Here is a 19,827-nt window from a genome sequence, read left to right on the forward strand (position 1 = left end):
GACTTCAAAAAGATACAAAATGGCTTCAATCATTTCACACTCAAAAATCTAAGGTTGAGTTTTTACTAAATACTTCGATTTGACTACCACATAGATCAATTTTACTAAGAATAATGTATTGCTGCTTTCACAGCTACACGCAATGACAGACATGAATCAAAAAAATAAAACAAAAAAAAACAAAAAACAGGATAACTAATAATTACAAACCTTTTAAAAAAATACAGGAATGTCTGTGTGAATGCAAATACCCACTCAAAACTTTTACACAATACTGCCAGCAATGACATGACATACGGTAGTCTGCTGGACATCTAAAAGTCAAGCATGCATGGGGCCCAGCTCCTCTGTACCACAAATATGTGTATTGTTAGTACTTGGCTCTCTGCAAAGCTGTTAAAGCCCCAGCTCCTGTTTAGACCTGAGATTGCCCTCTGGTCTTTGTGTTCCCATCATGGCCCATCTCTGATTGATTCTGACAGGGAACAATAATGGACATGCAGTGAGAGGGAATTCTCTCTGGCTATTTGTCAGTCCATATTAGTTCAACCCATTAGCCCCAAGTCTCTGTGAGTGGCTGCAGACCTTCAGTGAGGACAGCATAAAATGTAATACTGGTAAATCTTAAAAAGCTTATACATGTATTTTTTTATTCCCATATACAGATCTACAAAATACTGTTAAAATGCCAAGTTCTTGTGATTTCAAAAACTCTTTGAATAAAATAAATTTCACCTTCAACGTGACCTATAACCTGCGCAACTCGACTGAAAAACAAACTGAAATGTTTAGTGGAAAATTAAAATAAAAATAAAAAAACAGAAAGATCTGGCTGCTTAAGTGTGCACACCCTCTTCTAACTGGGGATGTGGCTGTGTTCAAAATTAACCACAACATTAAATTTCCTTTTAAAAAGAGCCGGTTCACACCCACCAGAAATTAAAGTGCCCCTGATAAACCTCCAAATAAGCTTCAGCTGTTTTTCTGTGCGCTTCCTGAAATTTCCTCATAGGTTTCACAGATTGGAATTCATTTTCTACAGATTTTCTACAGATATCAGTCTCCACAAGATTTTCCAGTGCTTCAGATATTCCATGGAATATATAAAAACAGTAATAATCCAGTGGAGAACACAGCGAAATTACTGAGAACTGGGTGTCCCTTCAAGATTGATAAAAGGAGAAGAAAACTGCTCAAGAAGGCTAAGAATTTAATCAAGTCTGGCTATATTTTGAAAAAAAAAAGAAGAGAAAAACTAATTAGAATTTTTCCAAATGAATGTGGTGAAATATCTTATTTTCTGATGAAACCAAACTTGACTTACAGCCATAAAGGTATGTATGTTCAAAAACGACACTGAATGGAAAGAGAGCAATGCATGACAGTAACTGTCAGGTGTTGAGACTCTTTTTCTTGAAGTCGAAGAAAAACGTTAAGGTAAAGAAAATCACAAACAGCTCAAGATACCAGTCAATGTTGACACAAACCTGCAAGCTTCAGAGAAATTTGCCAAGTTAACAGTAGTGTGTTGACTTTTTATATCACTTCTTAGTGAGTGTTTGGTCAAAACTTCTAAATTCCAATTTTACTTTTTTATAACGTATAAAAATGTCTAGCAAGGCAAAATAAATCAATTTAAGTGGTAAATAATAATGCTGTTATTGAATACATTTCTCTACATATTCAAAGTTATTTATAAAACATGTTTAGGACATCAGTTTTCATACTTATCAGTTTTTAGATGCATTGCAAGTACTTTTTAAAAATCAAGCATATTTATTTAACAAACAAAATCTAAATCATATAGTTTAGGACTTTGTGCATTAGAAACAAATTGCTTTGGTCAAGGACAGGCTTGGAAAACCCAAATTGATAGCTTTGCATTAATATGTAATATTAATTGGGAAGTACAGGTTTCTGTGTGATTTATACGACTATTATAGAGAAAAATAAGAAAATAATGACATGTCTGCGTGTTAATATGCCCTGGAAATAAGAGTAATAGTGTGTCACCTGGGAAAGCCGTTAGGCATAAATCTCTGAAAAAGGGCTCTTGAATTTATTACTCCAGCATGAAGCAGAAAAAAAAACTGAGCATGTGCTCGCAGGAAACAGGTGAGGCTGGTGAGATTCAAGCTAAATTCATGTTTTTCTTAATTTTGAGAAAACGGCATTTTAAATGGCATTTCAATGTGGCAGACTGAACCAGCGGATAAATTCATCTTTTACTCATCTGGAGTTAAGTGTTTTCACAGGTTTGCTGCAGAAAAGGCAAAGCGCTTAGTGAACAGTTTAATGTCGCAGCTTTAAAAGGGCTTGCATGGTTTAGCATGTTGTATTTTTAATAAGAGACTTCATCAAACAGTATTACCGTTGAGAAACATCATAAAGGACAGATGACGCTGACGGGAAAAGCGTCACACAGGACACGGATTCAAACATGTTTGCCTGACTCTGAGAGGAAAATGAGGTGTAACTTTATGTATTGCTGAAATCAGATTAAGACTTTTTCCCTTTCTGTGCCATGTTCTTCCACCAAGGCTTCACACTGCTCTAAGGCAAACAGAAATAGCAATGTTTTCATAACAGTCCTCATTGTCCCGAGACTGGTGTGAAATGTGACAGGTGAGGTTTTTTTTTTTGTTTTTTTTTTTTGATAAATCAGTAGAAAAGAACAAGAAAAAAAGCAAACTGAAAGCAGCAAGGTTTCAAATCGCATGCTAGCTCAGCAAGCACCAGCTGCAAAAATAAAAATAGAAATTAGCTTTTATAACCATTTGAATGGCACATGTTGATGTGAACTGTGCTTCTTTTGTTTGTGAACGGAAATCTAGTTAAAGGACACACAGTTGGAAAGGTTATTGAACTTAAACTGTTGAACCATTGTTGTAAATTTGACCTTCCTATAAAGTGAGAAAAGTAAACAATGTTTAAATTTTTTTTTAACTGTTTAACAATTGCCTAGACCATCTACAAAGTAACCAGAAAAACGTTTGGAAATTAAAATGTGTTTTCTTGTCAGTGAATGCACCATACCTAAACATTAACAAGTCGCAATAATAATGACAAGTTCATTTCAGTTACATTGAGGTGTTCCAAAATGATGTTTTATCTACCTTACTTTTGTATGTGTAGCACTTTGTGCAAACTGTCTGTTCTTTTTTAAATGTGCTTTATAAATAAACTGGAGTTTGGTCATCGGATGTAGCACAAAGCATCTGGATATTATTAAAAATATATATTTTTTTCTGTACACCATCTATTGTAGGCTGCAATCTTTTGAGAATCTAGAGTTAAAGTCAACGTTTTTGTATCCCTATAGGAAATAGTTACAATAAATACAGCTACCAATGTTAACTGTGGTAATTACTAACATGATTTCATGCTTTTGATAGACACCTCCTTTACAAATGGGAAGGGTCGACAGTATTAGTAGAGTTTCGGAAATACAGGGAGAGACAGCTCTTTTTTATTTTACCGTAAACATTTTATTGCAGGAACAGAAACATTTTCAATTCTTTCAGAGATATTTTAAAGTCGCTCAGTCCTAGTTTTGAGATCTCAGAAACTTGTCCCAGAAACTCTGATTGGGGCATCTCTAGATGTGTTCATCCTTCTGAATTACCTGTATTAAGTATTGTACTTGGTTGTTGTGGTTTGGAGAAATGTTTTAAGCCCTGGTTTTGCTTCTGTTTTATTTTGCTTCTGATTTCCTATTTTTGAAAGCTGAACACGACATCTGCCTCATATGAATGCCAATAACATTGTGAACTATCCCGGAGAAAAAGTTAAACTGAGGACAAATTTTTGTGGCCTCTGTTTTTATTTTTACACCTCGCACTTTCTGAGCTGCATACTTACACTTTGTTGTGTTGCCGCAACGAAAGTGCCAGGATTTAAATCTGTGAACTCCCACCTTTAAACATCAGTCAGACACACACTGGAGCACAAACATCAGGTTAAGCTAGTCTAATACATACAGATACAAAAGTTGGACATTATTTCTAAATTACAATGTAACAGTATCCTATGTATAGTACAGAATAAAATGGCTTTTATTGTGGATAATGACGACACGCGTCAGTTCCCTTCTGTTAGTGAAACAATCACTATATGACAAGCTACATAACAGACAAAATCTGCTATTAATGTAAAAGAAATCTCATAAAAGCTCGTTGCATAACACTTGCTCTCTTCCAGTAAATTCTTTGATGTTCAAGGAGAAAAAAAAATAATAATTTGAACCTGTTAGGAATGAAAACATCCAGTGAATGGCAGCGCACCCGTGGCTAGTTTCCAACACAATCCTTCCCTGCAATTCAGGTCCCCTTTTCTTCTTTCCTGTCCATCCGCTCTAATAGATGCACAGAAAATAAAAGGGCCACCGCTGCTGGCTGGCCAAAAGAGAAAACCTTGGCTCAATTTCTTTGTTCATTGCCTTTCCATTGCAAATGCAATAGGCATTCTCACTCAGCTCTCCTTTCCCCAGACCACAGCTATGGCTTTGGATACAGCAGTGAGTCTGTCCTTTTTCCTTTTGTGTTTGAAGATAATGCCCACTGTCTACAGAGAAGGGAACTTAAGGAAAATTTAAACAAAATTCCCAGCCAGAAAGAAATCCAACCACTGAGGGGAGCAGATTAAAAATTTAGGACAGAAATAAAAAGCTGCACTGCTGACAATGTAGAGATTGTAACTCTGTGGACTATCTGACTTTTGAAGTTGAAAATAGACCATAAAATAAATTTGATTCAGCTGGGGTTAAATTCGGGTCAGGTTTTAAAAATAACTTGCCTCTCGGAAGTGCCTCTGTAACAGTAAAATTAACAAGGAACACGAAGAAAAAATAGTTTTTGTTCAGAACAGAGAAAAGCCACGGGGTCAGTTTAAGTATTCATCACAGTTCAGAGTCTACGAGGTTTTCTTCTTCTGTACCTAGTGAAATCCTTTCCCCTCAATCAGTCTTTCGTCTCCTCTCAGCTACATTTGCAAGACTTGACGATCATGTTGGAGAGCTGCTCCACCTTAGGGGTCCGTCCAGAGTAGTAGAGTATAGTGAGGGGCTCCAGGTCCTGAGGAACACAGCAGGGGGCGGCGGAGGCCTCTGGATTCAGAGTGTTGTATAGGCTCAGCAACTGTGGGGAAGCAAAGCATGGATGTAAAAACTCTCATTCACACACGTTTTTGATGTCTTCTGTTTAGTCTGTTATGTTTGTGTATAATTGAAAAAATCTGGGAACGATTTGGGTTAATTCACCGCAGAGAAACACTCGGACAATGTGACTGGAATGTCTGCAAATACTGCAATGACCAAGATATTTGCATATTCATTCTTATACTATAATACTAAATAATTGCATAACTTTCTTATGCATTTCTGCCCAAGAACAAAATGATGTATCACAGCATAGCTAATTTTAGCGTATCGTGTACTTTTGTCAATCCAATTACAAGACCATGAAAGGATATATTTTTAAATATTTCCATACATTGTGTTCCTTTTCCACGCTTATCCATACATGAAAAATAGAAAAAATATGCATTAGTATTGGTTTGAAAAGCTATTTCTTTCCCGGACAGCATGTGGAGCCCTCCAAATGCTTTAATAGTGGCTGAAACTAAATATGTAGTCTGAGTGGACAAAGTTTCTATCAAAATTTTGCACATATTTTACTCTTTGACAACTAAATGAGCAACATAAATGGCAGGAGGTATTTTTCAAAGTTAAACTAGAACAGGTTCTTGATGAGGTTGACCACATTGGTTTGGAGTTAATTTTTGCTTCATAAGCCTTCTCACCGAGCTGTGTGTTGTGTCGGAGCTCCTCAGGTAAGGGCAGGGCCCGGAGCAGTAGTTGGCATCGTAGCCGCTGGGCTCATGGATCCACTTCCAGTCCAGATCGCGGCGGAAATCTATGTGGAGCCGGCGAACGCAGCAGCTCTCCTCCGTGTTTCTGCGGCGCACAAGAACATCTAATGCAGTTGCGTGAAGTTTAATCTCACAAGCAATTCACTCCTGTTGCTGAATGAAAGCTTACGAAAAGCAGTAGTTTGTGTCCAGCGCTCTTTTGCGTCGGCGAGAAGAGTGGGTGTCCATGCGGTGGGGTGGGATCATCATGAGGATGAGGTGAGGAGGGTGTTGCTGCTTACTTTTTTTCAGATTGTCCAGATCCAAGCGACTCTGCTCCTCGTCTCCATCAACACCTAAACCACAGGACAGGATCCAAGATCATGACAGCATCTCCTGTTATGATTTTCATCAATCGCTGCATCTGATTTGGAAAGTGTGCGAATGCTTTTTCTGCTATTCTTTCACACAACGGAGATGCAAGAAGTTTTGACCAAACACTCACTAAACCACTTAAACAAGTTGCAACATAACTGAGGAAACCCACCTCTAAACTTCACCTCCAGAACTTCCTTCCCATTGTCCATGATTTCACCATTTGAATTGTAGGTACGGCAGGGACAATGCACACTCATTTCCAAACCTAGATTAGATCCTAATACCAAGCAATCATGAAAGGGAGAGCAGTAAAAAGATTTTAATATCAGTAGGAGTGATTAATGATGTCTTGTTTTAAACTCTTTCAGATACTGTTATCCCCACCTTTGTTTATCAGCCACTCTCGTACAGTTTCTGTCACATCGAAGGTGACCCACTCAGGAGAGCCTTTGGTCTGCACATTTTTAGCGGCAATGAAACGGTGCCTCTTAATGTGCTCGTTTATTTTCATAATCTGCAAAATAGTGATACAAAGTTATAATTATAAACTTGCTTGATACTCAGAGGTTCTCAACAAATGCATGCCACAATTTGCAATGTATTTTCAATTAACTGCAATTTTGCACTATTTTGCGTTCGTCTTTTGTATCAAATCCAAAATTCAACACATAAAGTAAAGGATGTGGTTGTAGTGTGACAAAATAGGTAAAAGTTTAGGTTGTTGGTATAGTGTTGCGAGGCTCTGTAAAGAGTTGAGGTTTTATTATTGAATCCAGCTTTGGTCATGGGACAGGGAGATTTATATCGTTTCAAATTCCCCTGAGTATCTAGTGAAAATGCAGCAGAAGGTTGTTAATTTCGGCCTCTCTGTTATGGAGCAGAACTTAGGGATGTTATTCCAGCTGAAGAAAGAAATATCTCAGAGCTTAAGGGATTTTAATAAATGTTCATGACAGACTGAAAATGTGGAACGTTTTGTAAAATAAAAAGCAGATATATAAAATAAGATCTATGACTTAAGGTTCTGCGTTTGATATTGGTAGAAGGATAAAGAAATGCTACCTTTACGCACCTGGTAGAGCTCAATCCGCTGTTCACTCCTCTCGGCTTTGTGGTTTGGTACCCTCAGGGCTCGAAACTCTGCTCTGAACAGGTTGGTTGAGTTCCTTTCCATTTCAGAGACACTGAAGCGGAAAATTTTAGAAGCCAGGCTTTTAGGGCACGGGAGATTATCTGGTGAGGAAAAACAGATAAAACATGGCATTTAAGCAAAAGAAAACATGCTGAAACTCAGTGAGGTATTCACAGAAAACTATAGGATTTTTCTCAATAATAGTTTCTAACTGAATAGTGAGGGGATAGGGTGAGGTGTGACTTAATGTTAAAATATCAAGATAGGGGCTACAGAAAGTAATTATTAACTTCAAACTTTGCAAATAAAAGCAAAAGTTATAAAGTCATTCTAAAAACTCCAACATTTCTAGTTTCTTAACATTTCGATATTTAATCTTCCCAAAAAACATTGCAGCATCATTGAACTATTTCAGCCTCAGCGATAGACATTTGAGTGATTTCTGCTGATGAGACGCTGCTATGATTTTAGAGAACCACCAGGGTGAGCTAATGAAAAAGTCAGCAGAGGATCACAGCTCTGCATAATGTGGTGAGATTTTGCCGGTAGCAATGTTTATTGATTCTTTCCTCTGTGTGCTGTCCATTTGCCAAAATTGGGCTGTACTTCCAAATTATCAATAAATGTACCACTGGGATTTTGTCAAAAAGAATTATTCCTAATGAGTATTTTTATCAAACTAAATAAAAGCAGTTACACTAAAATATTTCACATGAAATGAAGCTACTGCAAAGAAAACCATTTGGCTTTTCTTCACATCTTTATCAGAATGGGAATAAATGTGATCAAAGCTGTCCTTTTATATAGAGTCGTATATGAACATATGACCAAAGCTCAGTCCTCACATTGTAACTTACAAAAGGCTGGCAGCTTTTTTTTTCCAGCCCAGAATGGGGTTGGCTGCTGCTTCTGTTATCAAAATTCCTCACTGGTTCTCCAACAGATTCTGTCTATATTTGGAGAAAGTGATAACATTGATAGTAAAACGCCAAGATTTTTAACTGTCATATGACTTCATCTCAATGGCATCTGTGTATCAAAGGCCTTGCTATACTCAGTCCTGTTGATAAGTTGTTGAAGCTGAAGCTTTTGTTATCGCGATGACTTCCCTAATGTCAGGCAGTGACATATACCAGATCTGTCGTGCACATAAGCCCCCAAGATGGAAATCTTTCCTGTCATTTGCTGACCAGCTTGTGCAGTGATGAAATGTGCCCTTTTGTACCAACTTCCTGCTTTGTTTGCACCTGCCGTGTAGTTTGTGTGTGTGTGTGTGTGTGTGTGTGTGTGTGTGTGTGTGTGTGTGTGTGTGCTTTTTTTTAAATGTTATAATTAGAGCAAAAAAAAATTGTTCCGTGGACCAGATTTGAATTTGTTTCTATTTAGTTTTTGAGAACTGCTTCAATATTATTTGAATATCTTGATGTCTTGAAAAGAATTTGATTAGTGATCCAAATGACAAAGATGGATATATAAGCTAGGACAGGTACATTTGAAAGCTTGCTGTTGTAACTGACAGGTCTTGAAAAAAACAAACTATTTTCCATGCCTCTGCAAATAGGGTTTTCTAAAATATTTTTTCCCATCAGAAGCTTTTATTGACAGTCACTAGACAGGACATGTGCAGGGGGGGGTACAGCAAGAGCCTGTACGATCTGCCTCTAACCCATGCAAATCACAACTGTTTGACTTCAAAACAAAGATATGTTCATACCTCTAAACAAAAACTGAAAGAGTGGCAGTAAATATTGCTACAGCATGCATTAGTTGTAGTTAGACAACAAATACACATACCTTTATTAAACAAAGCCTGATTTCAGTAACGTGATAGGCTAATTAATTATCCCTCAGGTATTTATTTAGATCACTCATTATGCATCTTATCACCCTATTCCAGACATCTGAAAATATATCAAAAAGTGCTAATTTAGGCTGACAGCAAAATAGCATACTGAGCGACCGAGCCCTTACTTGTGGTGCCCCGCAGCTCCACATTACCCATGCTGTGTTTCTATATTAGCACTATATTTCTACCCATTTCTCATTCGCATCCATGATATAAACATCCACAGAAACTTTCCTGATTTGTGGAAACTGAAAAAAACAGAACAAAAGACATCACATGATAACCTGAGCCTCACACAGTGAGTTTGACAGCAAACAAGGCCTGATTTCCATATCCGTAACAGCAAATACAGAGAGAGTTCGCCCAACATAAGGAGTTGCTAACTTCCCATGACCTTAAAATTATTTTAAAAACTTGTTCAAGGCACAACTGACAGGTATTTGTTTTCCACATGATGCTTTCTAAGGTTTCCAATGCCGTTGTGGCCATCTACCCTGTGGCCAACATCAAAAACGGCACTAATTGGCTCCTTATTGTTCAAATGAACAATTTCTTAGTAAATGAAAACACGGACATTTTACATGTATCCGGAACATGGAAAGCTTTCGGTTTGTAATCCATAAACATATTGTTTCTCTTTGACGTGATCTGACACGGACAGTTATTTCTGTAGGACAAGAGAAAAAGCAAGTAAAGGAGATGTGTATCGACCTCTTCAAGTAAGGAAAAGGCTACAAAAAATTAGCTACTCCTCCAGTCAGAGAAATGATTAAAAAGTTCAAAAGAATTGGAACTGTGACAAACAAGGCTGCAGGAGCTTCCAAGTTTATATTGCTCCCATGCAGGAGGATGAAAACACAGAAAATAAAATTTTAAATAACAAAGAGAGGCAAACTAATGAATCTAACTAATGGCATCTGTACCAGAAGTGGCAACTACACCTTGTTACTATCTGGTACAGAATACAGTAAGAAGCCTATGAATAAGTGACAGAAGAGAAGTTCACATATAAATACTGATGAAACTTAAAATAAATCTTCTTTTTGTCTCTCTTTTTTCCCAGCTGTTCACAGGCAACTACAATAAAATAAACTCTAGTTCTCACTTGTTAACATTATTCTAAATTTACCTGAAGCTAATCTAAGGTTCTGAGAGCAGGACTCCACTGTTTGGTGTTTTTGGTCCAAATCGCTTTTGAAGGATTCGAACCAGAACATTACAGAGGGGAAATTAAACTTCAGGAAACCTGTTGATTTCAAAAGCACAGTGATGCAATACGTTTGGCTTTGCTCTGGACCATGAGGCTCTCTTCAGCATTTATTATCCTATTCTACTCTCTCAGTCTTACCACAGACACGTGTCCCTCTCTCCACAAGTTTTCCATTTCCATGCCGTTTATTCTATGAAGAAAAAAATGCTGGTAACTATATAAGTTTGGCATAAAATATGTGGAGTAAGACGAATATGAGCCTAAACAGCCTTTTCTGATTATTTTAACAAATTGGTCCCATCCAAAGTGAAGCTCATTATAAACAGAGCACCCAAAACCATACTTAGTGGCAAATTGGCAACAAATTGGAGGCATAATGGAGGAATTCATGTTGAAGGTTCTGTTTCACTCTCAGTTAAGCAAAGCTAAACCTTAACAGTGAGGTGATGTCACCCTCACAGACCACCTGTGTGTGTAATTATCAGGCCAAGACACAGCAGGCTCGTTGGGAGCACCACCTCAACACCGTCGCGTCTGTGAATATGAGGACTTCGCCGAGAGCGGGATCCCTCTCTCACAGCTAACAAGGAGGGTCCCCTCTATCCTCCAACCCTTCTTGTCCACCTCTGTTAACTTTCCCTTCCCCTAAAGGCATCCCCATCCGCCGAGGCAGATGTCCCTCTCATTTGGCCCTGACTGGAAAGGAAATGGTAACATCTGGGAGGTGGAACATGATCCACCGAGGGGGGAAAACAAGAGGGAAAAGAGAGTAAAGGAGGGAATTGACCTTCCTGGTTCAGAGTTTAAAAAAGGTGGGACAGCACAGGAGTAAAACACATTTCCTCTCCTTTCCAAGCTCCCACTTCAGATTTTACATATAATGTCCAGAGGTGCCATTTTCCCACCAATAAATGAGTGCTGACAGAAAAAAAAAAGCACAGCTGAGTGTGGATTTCTACTTCAGGATTTCAAAAAAACATCTTTAAAAAAAAAAAAAAAAACGCTGAAGGAAAAACGCTTGATGACATCAAAAGAGGCACAAGAACAATGCTGATCAGCTGGCATCAGTAAACATTATGGCAACAGAGGGACTTTGACATACATTTATAAGATAAAAATAAGTGTTTCTATAAAAAAAGAAACATCAAAATAAAGAAGAAAAACAAGATAAATACAAGTTTACAAGCTGATAAGTTTCTTTATGCCATATTTTTGCATAAAGAAGTAATCAGGTATCACAGCTTGATTTGGGTAGATTTCATCTTCAATTATCCCCATTTTACAACTAAATAGCAAAACAAATTGAAAAGCTCAATGACTGTAATTGAGATGAATCTACAGAGAATTTGGAAAGCAGCTTAAAGATCTTCATCATGTAGGAAAATGTTTCTCATGTATTCTCAAAGAAACTTGTTCATTTCTATTTGACTTTTTAAATTTCTGATTAGTTTGGCTTTGTGTTAATTATGAAGGTACTAGAAAACTTTAGGATTTAAAAAGTTTCCAATTAACTAGTTCTTAAATATTTAATGCTTTATTTTATCTATTTTTATTTTGTATAAAATTTGTAAAATATATTAAGGTATCTCTCTTTAGATTAGAATGTCATCCAAAATAGCATCATCATCATCATCATCATCATCATCATCATCATCATCATCATCATCATCATCATATCAGTGTGTGCAATATTTACTTCACAAAAGAACAGTTTGGAGTGCAATAACTGTTGACCAATATAAGTATTTTGAACTTCCGATTTATTTGCCAATGTTGAATTCAATCAGTTCAGCAGGAGATGATCTCACCAGAGGCAGATAACCGAACCAAAAATGTAAAAGCAGAAAACAGCTTATATTACTACTGATATACTTACAATATTTACCAATATTCCCTCCATCACAATAATTTCTAATATTTTGCAGCCTGACTACGAAAAACTATCTATTTCATTAATGTAATGCTAAGAATGAACCTCATTTATCTTGTAGATTTATTATTGTATTTCTTTTCAAGATGTGATTATAGCCAAATACTCAAAATTAATGTTCTCCAATAAAAAGAATCTCAAACAAAACCCTTAAAAAATTAGTTTTTATTACATTTTTACCTTACTAATGTCACCCTATTTTAAGAAATGTTTGCATACTAGACAGTAGATGCACTCAATGCTTCTTCCTTCAACATCAGTTACTGCGTCACGCAGCATCGATGGAGGCGACCATTCTGTGGCTCTGCTGAGATCACTTTGATTGTCAACTCATCTACCTTTCTGTAGTATCTCATCTTTCTTTTAATACCCTTTAAAGAATCTGTGTTAGACCATTTTTTGTTTACTGGCTGGTAATCTAACCAGTTTTTGGTTCTCTGGGCAGAGTGTCAACTCCTGCTAGAAAATGAAATCATCTTCTTACGGTTTGTCAGGAGAGGGAATAATGAAGCACTCTAAAACTTTGTGGCTGCTCTGACCAACACCAGCAGATGACAAATCTGTGGAAATGTCGTGCTGAGCTCTGATCCAAGCAGCTTCGATTTTGTGCCTCTTCGTGGTCTCTCCAGACTCTGGGACCTTTGATTTCCAATCAGATGCAAAACTGACTTTATACTACTGAACAACAATTCAGTTCTTTGTCTTTTTGTCCTAGATACAAGACTGCGGTTGTTGTCTCTGGATCAGGAGCGGCTTAACACAACCAATGCAGGAGATGTAGCAGAAGTCCAGCACATGTCTGTGTTGGTGGATCTTAGAAGACTGAGTCCAGCCAACTATCAAATCTACTTTACTTTATCTTTTATCCTTATTGCACTTGCACACTTTTTCCTTCCACTCAACCCTTTTGCTTGAGTCCTACATTCTGTGAACAGCCTGCCTCTTCAGCAATGTATTTTTGAGTACTTGTATAGTCAGCACTATTACCCATTATTATATAGGCCACAGCATCATTTATCTACAAGATTTCCGATGCTCTTGACAAATTTTAAGAACCTGAATGCAGAGTTTTCGTTAGTTGTGATCTTTGGTTATCAGCAGAAATAAACGCTTTAAATATCTCACTCAGTGTGACCTGTCTTTATATCTCGTTCATTTTTAAAAGTTGTAAGCTACCTTTTAAATGCCGTACAATTTGATTGATACAACGTAGCAGAATCGACATATTTTTGAAGGAAGTATAAACTGACATTCATGTAGTGCGTAATTACGCACTATGGAGACAACGAGGAAGTTTTGAAAAGGGGAGAACTCACTGTTGTCTGGCGTTCCGTGCATCATGTTGATTTTGTATATCTCTTTGGCGATGTACTCCGTCTCTGTGTTGTCCTGGCCGCAGAACTGCTTCCGATCCCTGCCCAGTTGCTCCAGAAGCTCCTTCGTGCTGTTATATAACGCCTGGATCTGATAGGGTACCTTGTTCGGTCCCAGGGAGTGCGGGGGGCTCGACAGCCGAAGTTTGCTCAGGATCTGACCCCGGATCGCCTCGACCCTCTTCCTCTTCACATGGTCGATGTCCACGGTGGCACAAGTGGACAGGGGCGAGCTCAGAGTCGCGCAGTTGAGGAGGAGGACGAACAGTAGAGCTTTACCCAGATGCATCTTTCTGTCCGCATTTGTTTCGCTCTGGGAGCTGAAATGTGACGGCTCACAGAGAGGACTGCCTCTACCTTTTAAATCAGCTTCTTTTCTTTTCCAGCTTAAAAACTAACTTGTGGACTAACTCCTCTTTGTGCAAATCCGAATTTAAGTTCGCCCATTATTTATTCATCCGATTCAAATGTCTATTAAGACTTTCTTTCTGTATTCTTTGTTTAGTCCATCAGTCCTCCTGGTCCTCCTAGAGCGGTTTGTCTCGCGTCGTTTATTTCGGAGCATCAAGTTTTATTCTCCGTGCAGGCTGACCGCAGGCTGTCACGTTAACTAGGTATACGCGACTTCGAGCTGCTGATATGGCTTCATATGAGCTTTATAGGCTGCCGCTGCTTTCTGACGTTTGATGGAGGAGGGACCGCAGACACCCGGGAGCGCACAAATCACAACAGGGGCCCACTGCCATACTCACTGAGCCTGAAATGCTAAATAATTTAGTTAAAAAAAATAGAGAGAGCGAGAAACATAAATTGCTCTTTTGTTCCCCTGTGCTGTAGAACAGACTCATTTGAAAGGAATGCTTGCTTGAAGTTTTAGCTTAACATGGCGCAGACTGCAACCCAGACCTGGTCTTGGGAATCACTTTGGTGCGCCTTATGTGACGATATGATGATGCTACATGATAATGGAGGATTGTGACAATATGTATTTTAATTGTCTTCTTGTACTATTGTATGGGTTAATCTCCCTGGTAGTGCGCCCTCTACTGACCAAGAATGTACCCACGTTTGATTACTTCATTCAACTTGGCAAAAGTAAAAAAGGAAAGGAAACCATTTTTTTTAAAGATATTGAGTTGTTAATTTGAGGTAAATATATATTTTTTTAAAACATAGCCACATACCTCACATTCTTCTTTTCTTTTCTTTGGTCTTGACAAGATTTTACATTTGATGTTGATATAGAAAATATCACATTTTTACTAAATGTATTTATTTCAGAACATTTCTGTGTATATTAGGTATTAAATGTACTGCAATTTTTGTTCAGTAGCTCTCCAAGGTTTCAAAACAATAACCCAGACAGGTTGGTTAAATATGGAAATGTGTTCCCTACACTCCGAAAGGTCAGAAAGTAAGTCAATTGACTGGCCCAGTACAACCGAGGAACACCTGTTATAATAGGCTGTAAGTGTATATTGGCTATTTACATAAGGCAGTGAAATCAATTCTAAGCAAAATATATTTTTCCAGCATGTTTCAGTTAAATTTGCTGTTTTTAGTGTATACATCACAAATTAAATAAAGACATTCATATAAAATGATACGGAAACCAATAACATCTAAAAATACCTAAAGAATCCCACTTGCAGTTTGCCCACAGTTGTCCTATATAACTTATATGTTATGTATAACTTTTATGTTACATAGGACGAGTTGTGGAACTCTTAAAGAGCCATCTTGATTCATTCTTCTTGATCAAAAATGGTCCCTTGTGTCTTGTTGTATATCTACCTGTAAGCTGAAGATAACAATAAGATTCAAAGCTGAATGTTTCTGAGAAAAGTACAAAAAATACCTGAAATGTGCAGAGTAGAGGGATTAAGATATTCCAGTTGTCTTTTCAATTAAGCTTTTCAGCCTTCTTCCATTGGTAAATAAGTCATGAAGTTCACAAAATCTCACAAAGACAGCTTGCTGCAGTCTTTGTCTACTTCTTCTGCAGTCCTATGGTGCCAAGCAGTACTAAACAAAATCTAATTGTTTGATGGAGATCTCATATTAGAAACACCATACCAACATATTTGTACTTTCACTCAATAGAATCAATGATTCCTTGCTGCTAGCACAGATTTTTCCCATGCCCTCTTCAGCCACCTTCCACACAAATGTCATTTTTTTCTGTCCTAATGTTTGACGGTTTGTTTGTAGCCGTCTGAGTTATTTCATCTTTTTCCTCCTTCATCAGCTTTATCTCTCTTCCTAAGGCATATCCACATTTTTCAAACCTATTTAAGGTCAGACTGTTGCAGGCTCTGGAGGCCCCGCACCCAGACATGGGTTCTAACATTTTACTATGTTGCTTTTGCCTGGCAGTTTGCATACCAGGAATGATTTCATATGACGTTCAATCTTTATATGGCAAACATTTGGTTTGAATTTTATGGTACATAGGTCCTTGGTATACAAAGCTTTGTGTTTTATTTGGCTGGTTTTCAAAAGCTATTAATGTGTATTTACACAATTTCTAGGACAATTATATATTTTCTCAACTTGAGTTGATAAGAAATAAGAAAATTCACATTTCTTTATACAACCAGTGCTTTGAACCAGTTCCACATTATAACCACAAACCTTAACCTATACTACTGGGATGTTAAGTGACCAACACAAAGTTGTAAGAATACAATACATGGTTTTAATAAGTTTTTTTTTCTTTTTTACAAATAAAATCTGAAAAGTGTGGCTTGCATTTGTGTTAGCCAATCTGCCTAAACTGATTGGCTGGTCAAGAAGAGATTTGACCAAAGAAGCAGCCAAAATGCCCATTGTGGAGGAGGTAAGATGAAGGCCAAAAATACTATGACAAGTTTGAATTATGCCTCAAAACATCTAGGCAACACAGCTAACATGTGAATCAAGGTCCTCTGATCAGATTAAACTAATATTAAATAGTATATGTAGGTCACGTGTGGAAGAAAGAGCACAACATTCCCGCGGTGAAAGACATAGTAGCATCATGCTGGGTTGGGTGTTTTTATTCTGCTGGGAAAGAGAAGCAAAGTTTTTGGGGCTAAGGATGGAGCTAAGTAAAGGGCAAACCTGGAAGAAAACCTTTTAGAGGCAGGAAAAGACTTACAGCAAAAACCTTAATCATACAGCCAGAGCATGGTTTAAATCACAGTCTACTTTGGGTTCAGTCAAAGCCCAAACCCAAATAATCCAAATGAGAATCTGTGGCAAGACGTGAAAACCGCTGTTCACAGATGTTCCTGATCCTATTTGACTGAGCTTGATATTTAATTTTTTTTATTATTATTTATTTATTTATTTTTAGAAGAATGGGCACAAATACACACTTGGAAAGTTAGTGGAGAAAAAGGTGACAAAAGACTTGTAAAATGTGGTTCTGGGAAGAATTGATTAAAGGAAAAAAGTACAAATTCTGATCCCCACATTTTAGATTTTATTTTTAATGAACGGTGTATTGTTTCCTTTCTATTGTAACAACTTTGCTCTACTTCCTATAGCCCATCATACGTATTTTTCCAATACGTAAAGCCTTTTGCATGTTGCCCAACGTTTTTAACCTCTGATAAAAACGAATGAATTTTGTGGTTTTAGAGAGACAAAACGTGGAAGAATCGATCAAGGCTCTCTAAGTCTCACAGCCTGATTCTCCTTTATCTTTTCGAAAATGTGCAATATAGTCATATCTTGATCTATAATTTGTTTCGTATTTTGAGTCACTGCAAACAAACTTGGGAGAGAAAGTCATTGAGCTGCTGTAATTATAGAGTGACAGAACTCCCCTGTGGCACTCGAGCAGGTAAACACACGTGGCAGCTTTTCGTCAGTAATAAAACTCATACATATCATTTAGGCTGGACACATTTATCACAGTTGTCCATGAACACAGGTTTCTCACGTTACCACTTTAAGTTCTGGCTGAGATGTCTTCATTCATATCCAAAACCTAAAATGGATTGAAATGAGTGTTTGTACAATCCAGAAAAAGAAGAAGGAAGGAGATGTCTTCATGGTCATTGTGAAGCTATTTTAGGAGCGGCACCAAGGCCTCTGGTTTCTGTCAGCCACTCTCCCACAGCCGTCCATGCACACTGTGATGCCCTGAATATTTGGAAAAGTTTCAAATCACTTTTATTCTGGCCATTTGGAACATTCTGTTTTAATTGTTTCCTTCCTGAACTTGCAGTATGTTATATTATATATTGAGATTATTATTCCAGAAGATGCTTTTGTTTGTGTTTTCTAAGGCAAATCTGTAATATTTAAATATGGGATTTAATTGAAATTAATATATAAGGACAAATTTGATGTGAGTAGTATGAGTTTAGGATTATCGCAAAGACACACAAGACAAAGAAAAAAGCTTTTGAGAGAAGAAGAAAAAATAGTCTATCAAGTAGGTAAGGATGATACATGTGCAACAGGGTTGAGTGATTCAAGATATAGAAATTTGTCAACAAGTGAGGAGAGCATATTGTGAAGATGCAAGGGGGACTTCAAGAAGCTGTTAAATTGAGAAAATGAGTACTATTAATGAATCTGGAAAAGCAGAAGATCATTAAAGCAGAAATGATATGGAGATGGGAAGAAGTGACACACTGCCGCAGATGTAGAGATGTGTAGAAGAGAAGGTAATGAACTTTTCATTAATGAGGTTTAATTATGAAGAGAAGTGATGATCAAGGAGCGGTAGTTTGCATTACCCCCACACCATGGTGATGCCACCACCATGTATTATGGTGAACATGGTGAGTGTGTTCGTTTTCCAATACGTAAAGCCTTTTGCATGTGGCCCAACGAGTTCAGTTTTTCATTTGACTAGATTAGAACATCTTTTCCCACATGTTTTCTGTGTCTCTTACATGGCCTGTGCTGAACTGCAGGACCTGATACAGCTTATGGTAGTAGGATGAAGGTTGGTGTAACACATAAGGATATAAACGCTAGAGGAAGATGACAGAGTTGTTCCTGTATGGTAAACCCCTAAAAAGGAGCAGGTGAATTAAAATTTGTAACATTATATGACACCGGCAAAGGCTTTCTGGGTCGCTTGACCTGAAAGCTTTCTGTGTTTTTTGGCAGTTCTCCATTAAGCCACCAGGTGATGCTGCATACCAGTTCATAACTTCTACAATCACTGAGGAAAGCCTACTTCATAAACACTCCCAGGACTTACATTAAATATACTAAAACCAGAATAAATTGTCCTCATTGAACTCAAAGCTATGAACTGCACGTAATGTGAAAAATTGATAGAAATATATAGGTCACCTAATATTTAAACCATTTTGAGGTAATGATCAGCATCCCTGTTCTTCTAAATTCTTCTACCTGTCGTTGTTCTTATCTGGAATTATCGATTCAAACAAATCATTCTGGACGTACCCATGTGGAGAGATTCTGTCATGGTTCTGAGCAGGGAGGCCGCGTACACATCATCACGAGAATTACAACCAAATGAATGGAAGAGGAAAACCTCTCTGTTCAGCAGGAGCCAAGGTTCCAAGCAGCATCTTCCATAAAGTCCAACATTCCCATCCCTGTGGGGATTCCTAGACGCAATCCCAGACATCACCAGCTAAGTTCGCTTTTACTCCAAGCGACGACCAGTGATTACCTCACTGCTAGGTCAGGTTTTAGTGAGTCACTCTCCGGCAATCTCTCTCTGTCTGGCAATACACACGGAAAAGGAATGCTGCTTTAGACAGAGGGCTGAAAACAAAAAACACATGCTGGTAGCCACACAGAGGAAAATGTAGGTCAGTTTTCTGCTGATTATGTTTGTCAGAGATGTTAACGGCAGATGTAGAGATTGACCTCAACAAAATGTCTGCCAAATGTTTCTAATCTTGGCCGTCAAAACTACATGTTTAACACCAGTACCTTAATATGATTCAAACCATACTTATTTAATTTTTCAAATAGCTTGTGTAACCCTTTAAGTGTATGTCTCCATACAAAAATCCAGCGTAATAAAAGGAGGAGTTCAAATTTTGGTGAAGAGTAGAGCTTAAAGAAGTCGAAAAGAAAACACGAATGACTGAAGACTGGCTAGACAGGGTCAGACAAACCCCAAATACT

General features: G+C 37.7%; 1 protein-coding gene across 1 annotated transcript; it reads right to left on the reverse strand.

Annotated features, from left to right (window-relative positions):
• Window positions 1–1,028: 1,028 nt before the first annotated feature.
• LOC122825468 (transforming growth factor beta-3 proprotein-like) lies at window positions 1,029–14,346 on the reverse strand. Its single transcript, XM_044106895.1, has 7 exons — window positions 13,660–14,346; window positions 7,298–7,458; window positions 6,610–6,739; window positions 6,395–6,502; window positions 6,038–6,203; window positions 5,800–5,953; window positions 1,029–5,135 (listed from the first exon to the last, which is right to left on the reverse strand). The coding sequence occupies exons 1-7, from the start codon at window positions 14,003–14,005 to the stop codon at window positions 4,977–4,979; spliced, it is 1,224 nt and encodes a 407-aa protein (XP_043962830.1). The 5' UTR covers window positions 14,006–14,346; the 3' UTR covers window positions 1,029–4,976.
• Window positions 14,347–19,827: the final 5,481 nt, after the last annotated feature.

Source organism: Gambusia affinis, linkage group LG22 (genome assembly GCF_019740435.1).
Source record: "Gambusia affinis linkage group LG22, SWU_Gaff_1.0, whole genome shotgun sequence".
NCBI lineage: Eukaryota > Metazoa > Chordata > Actinopteri > Cyprinodontiformes > Poeciliidae > Gambusia > Gambusia affinis.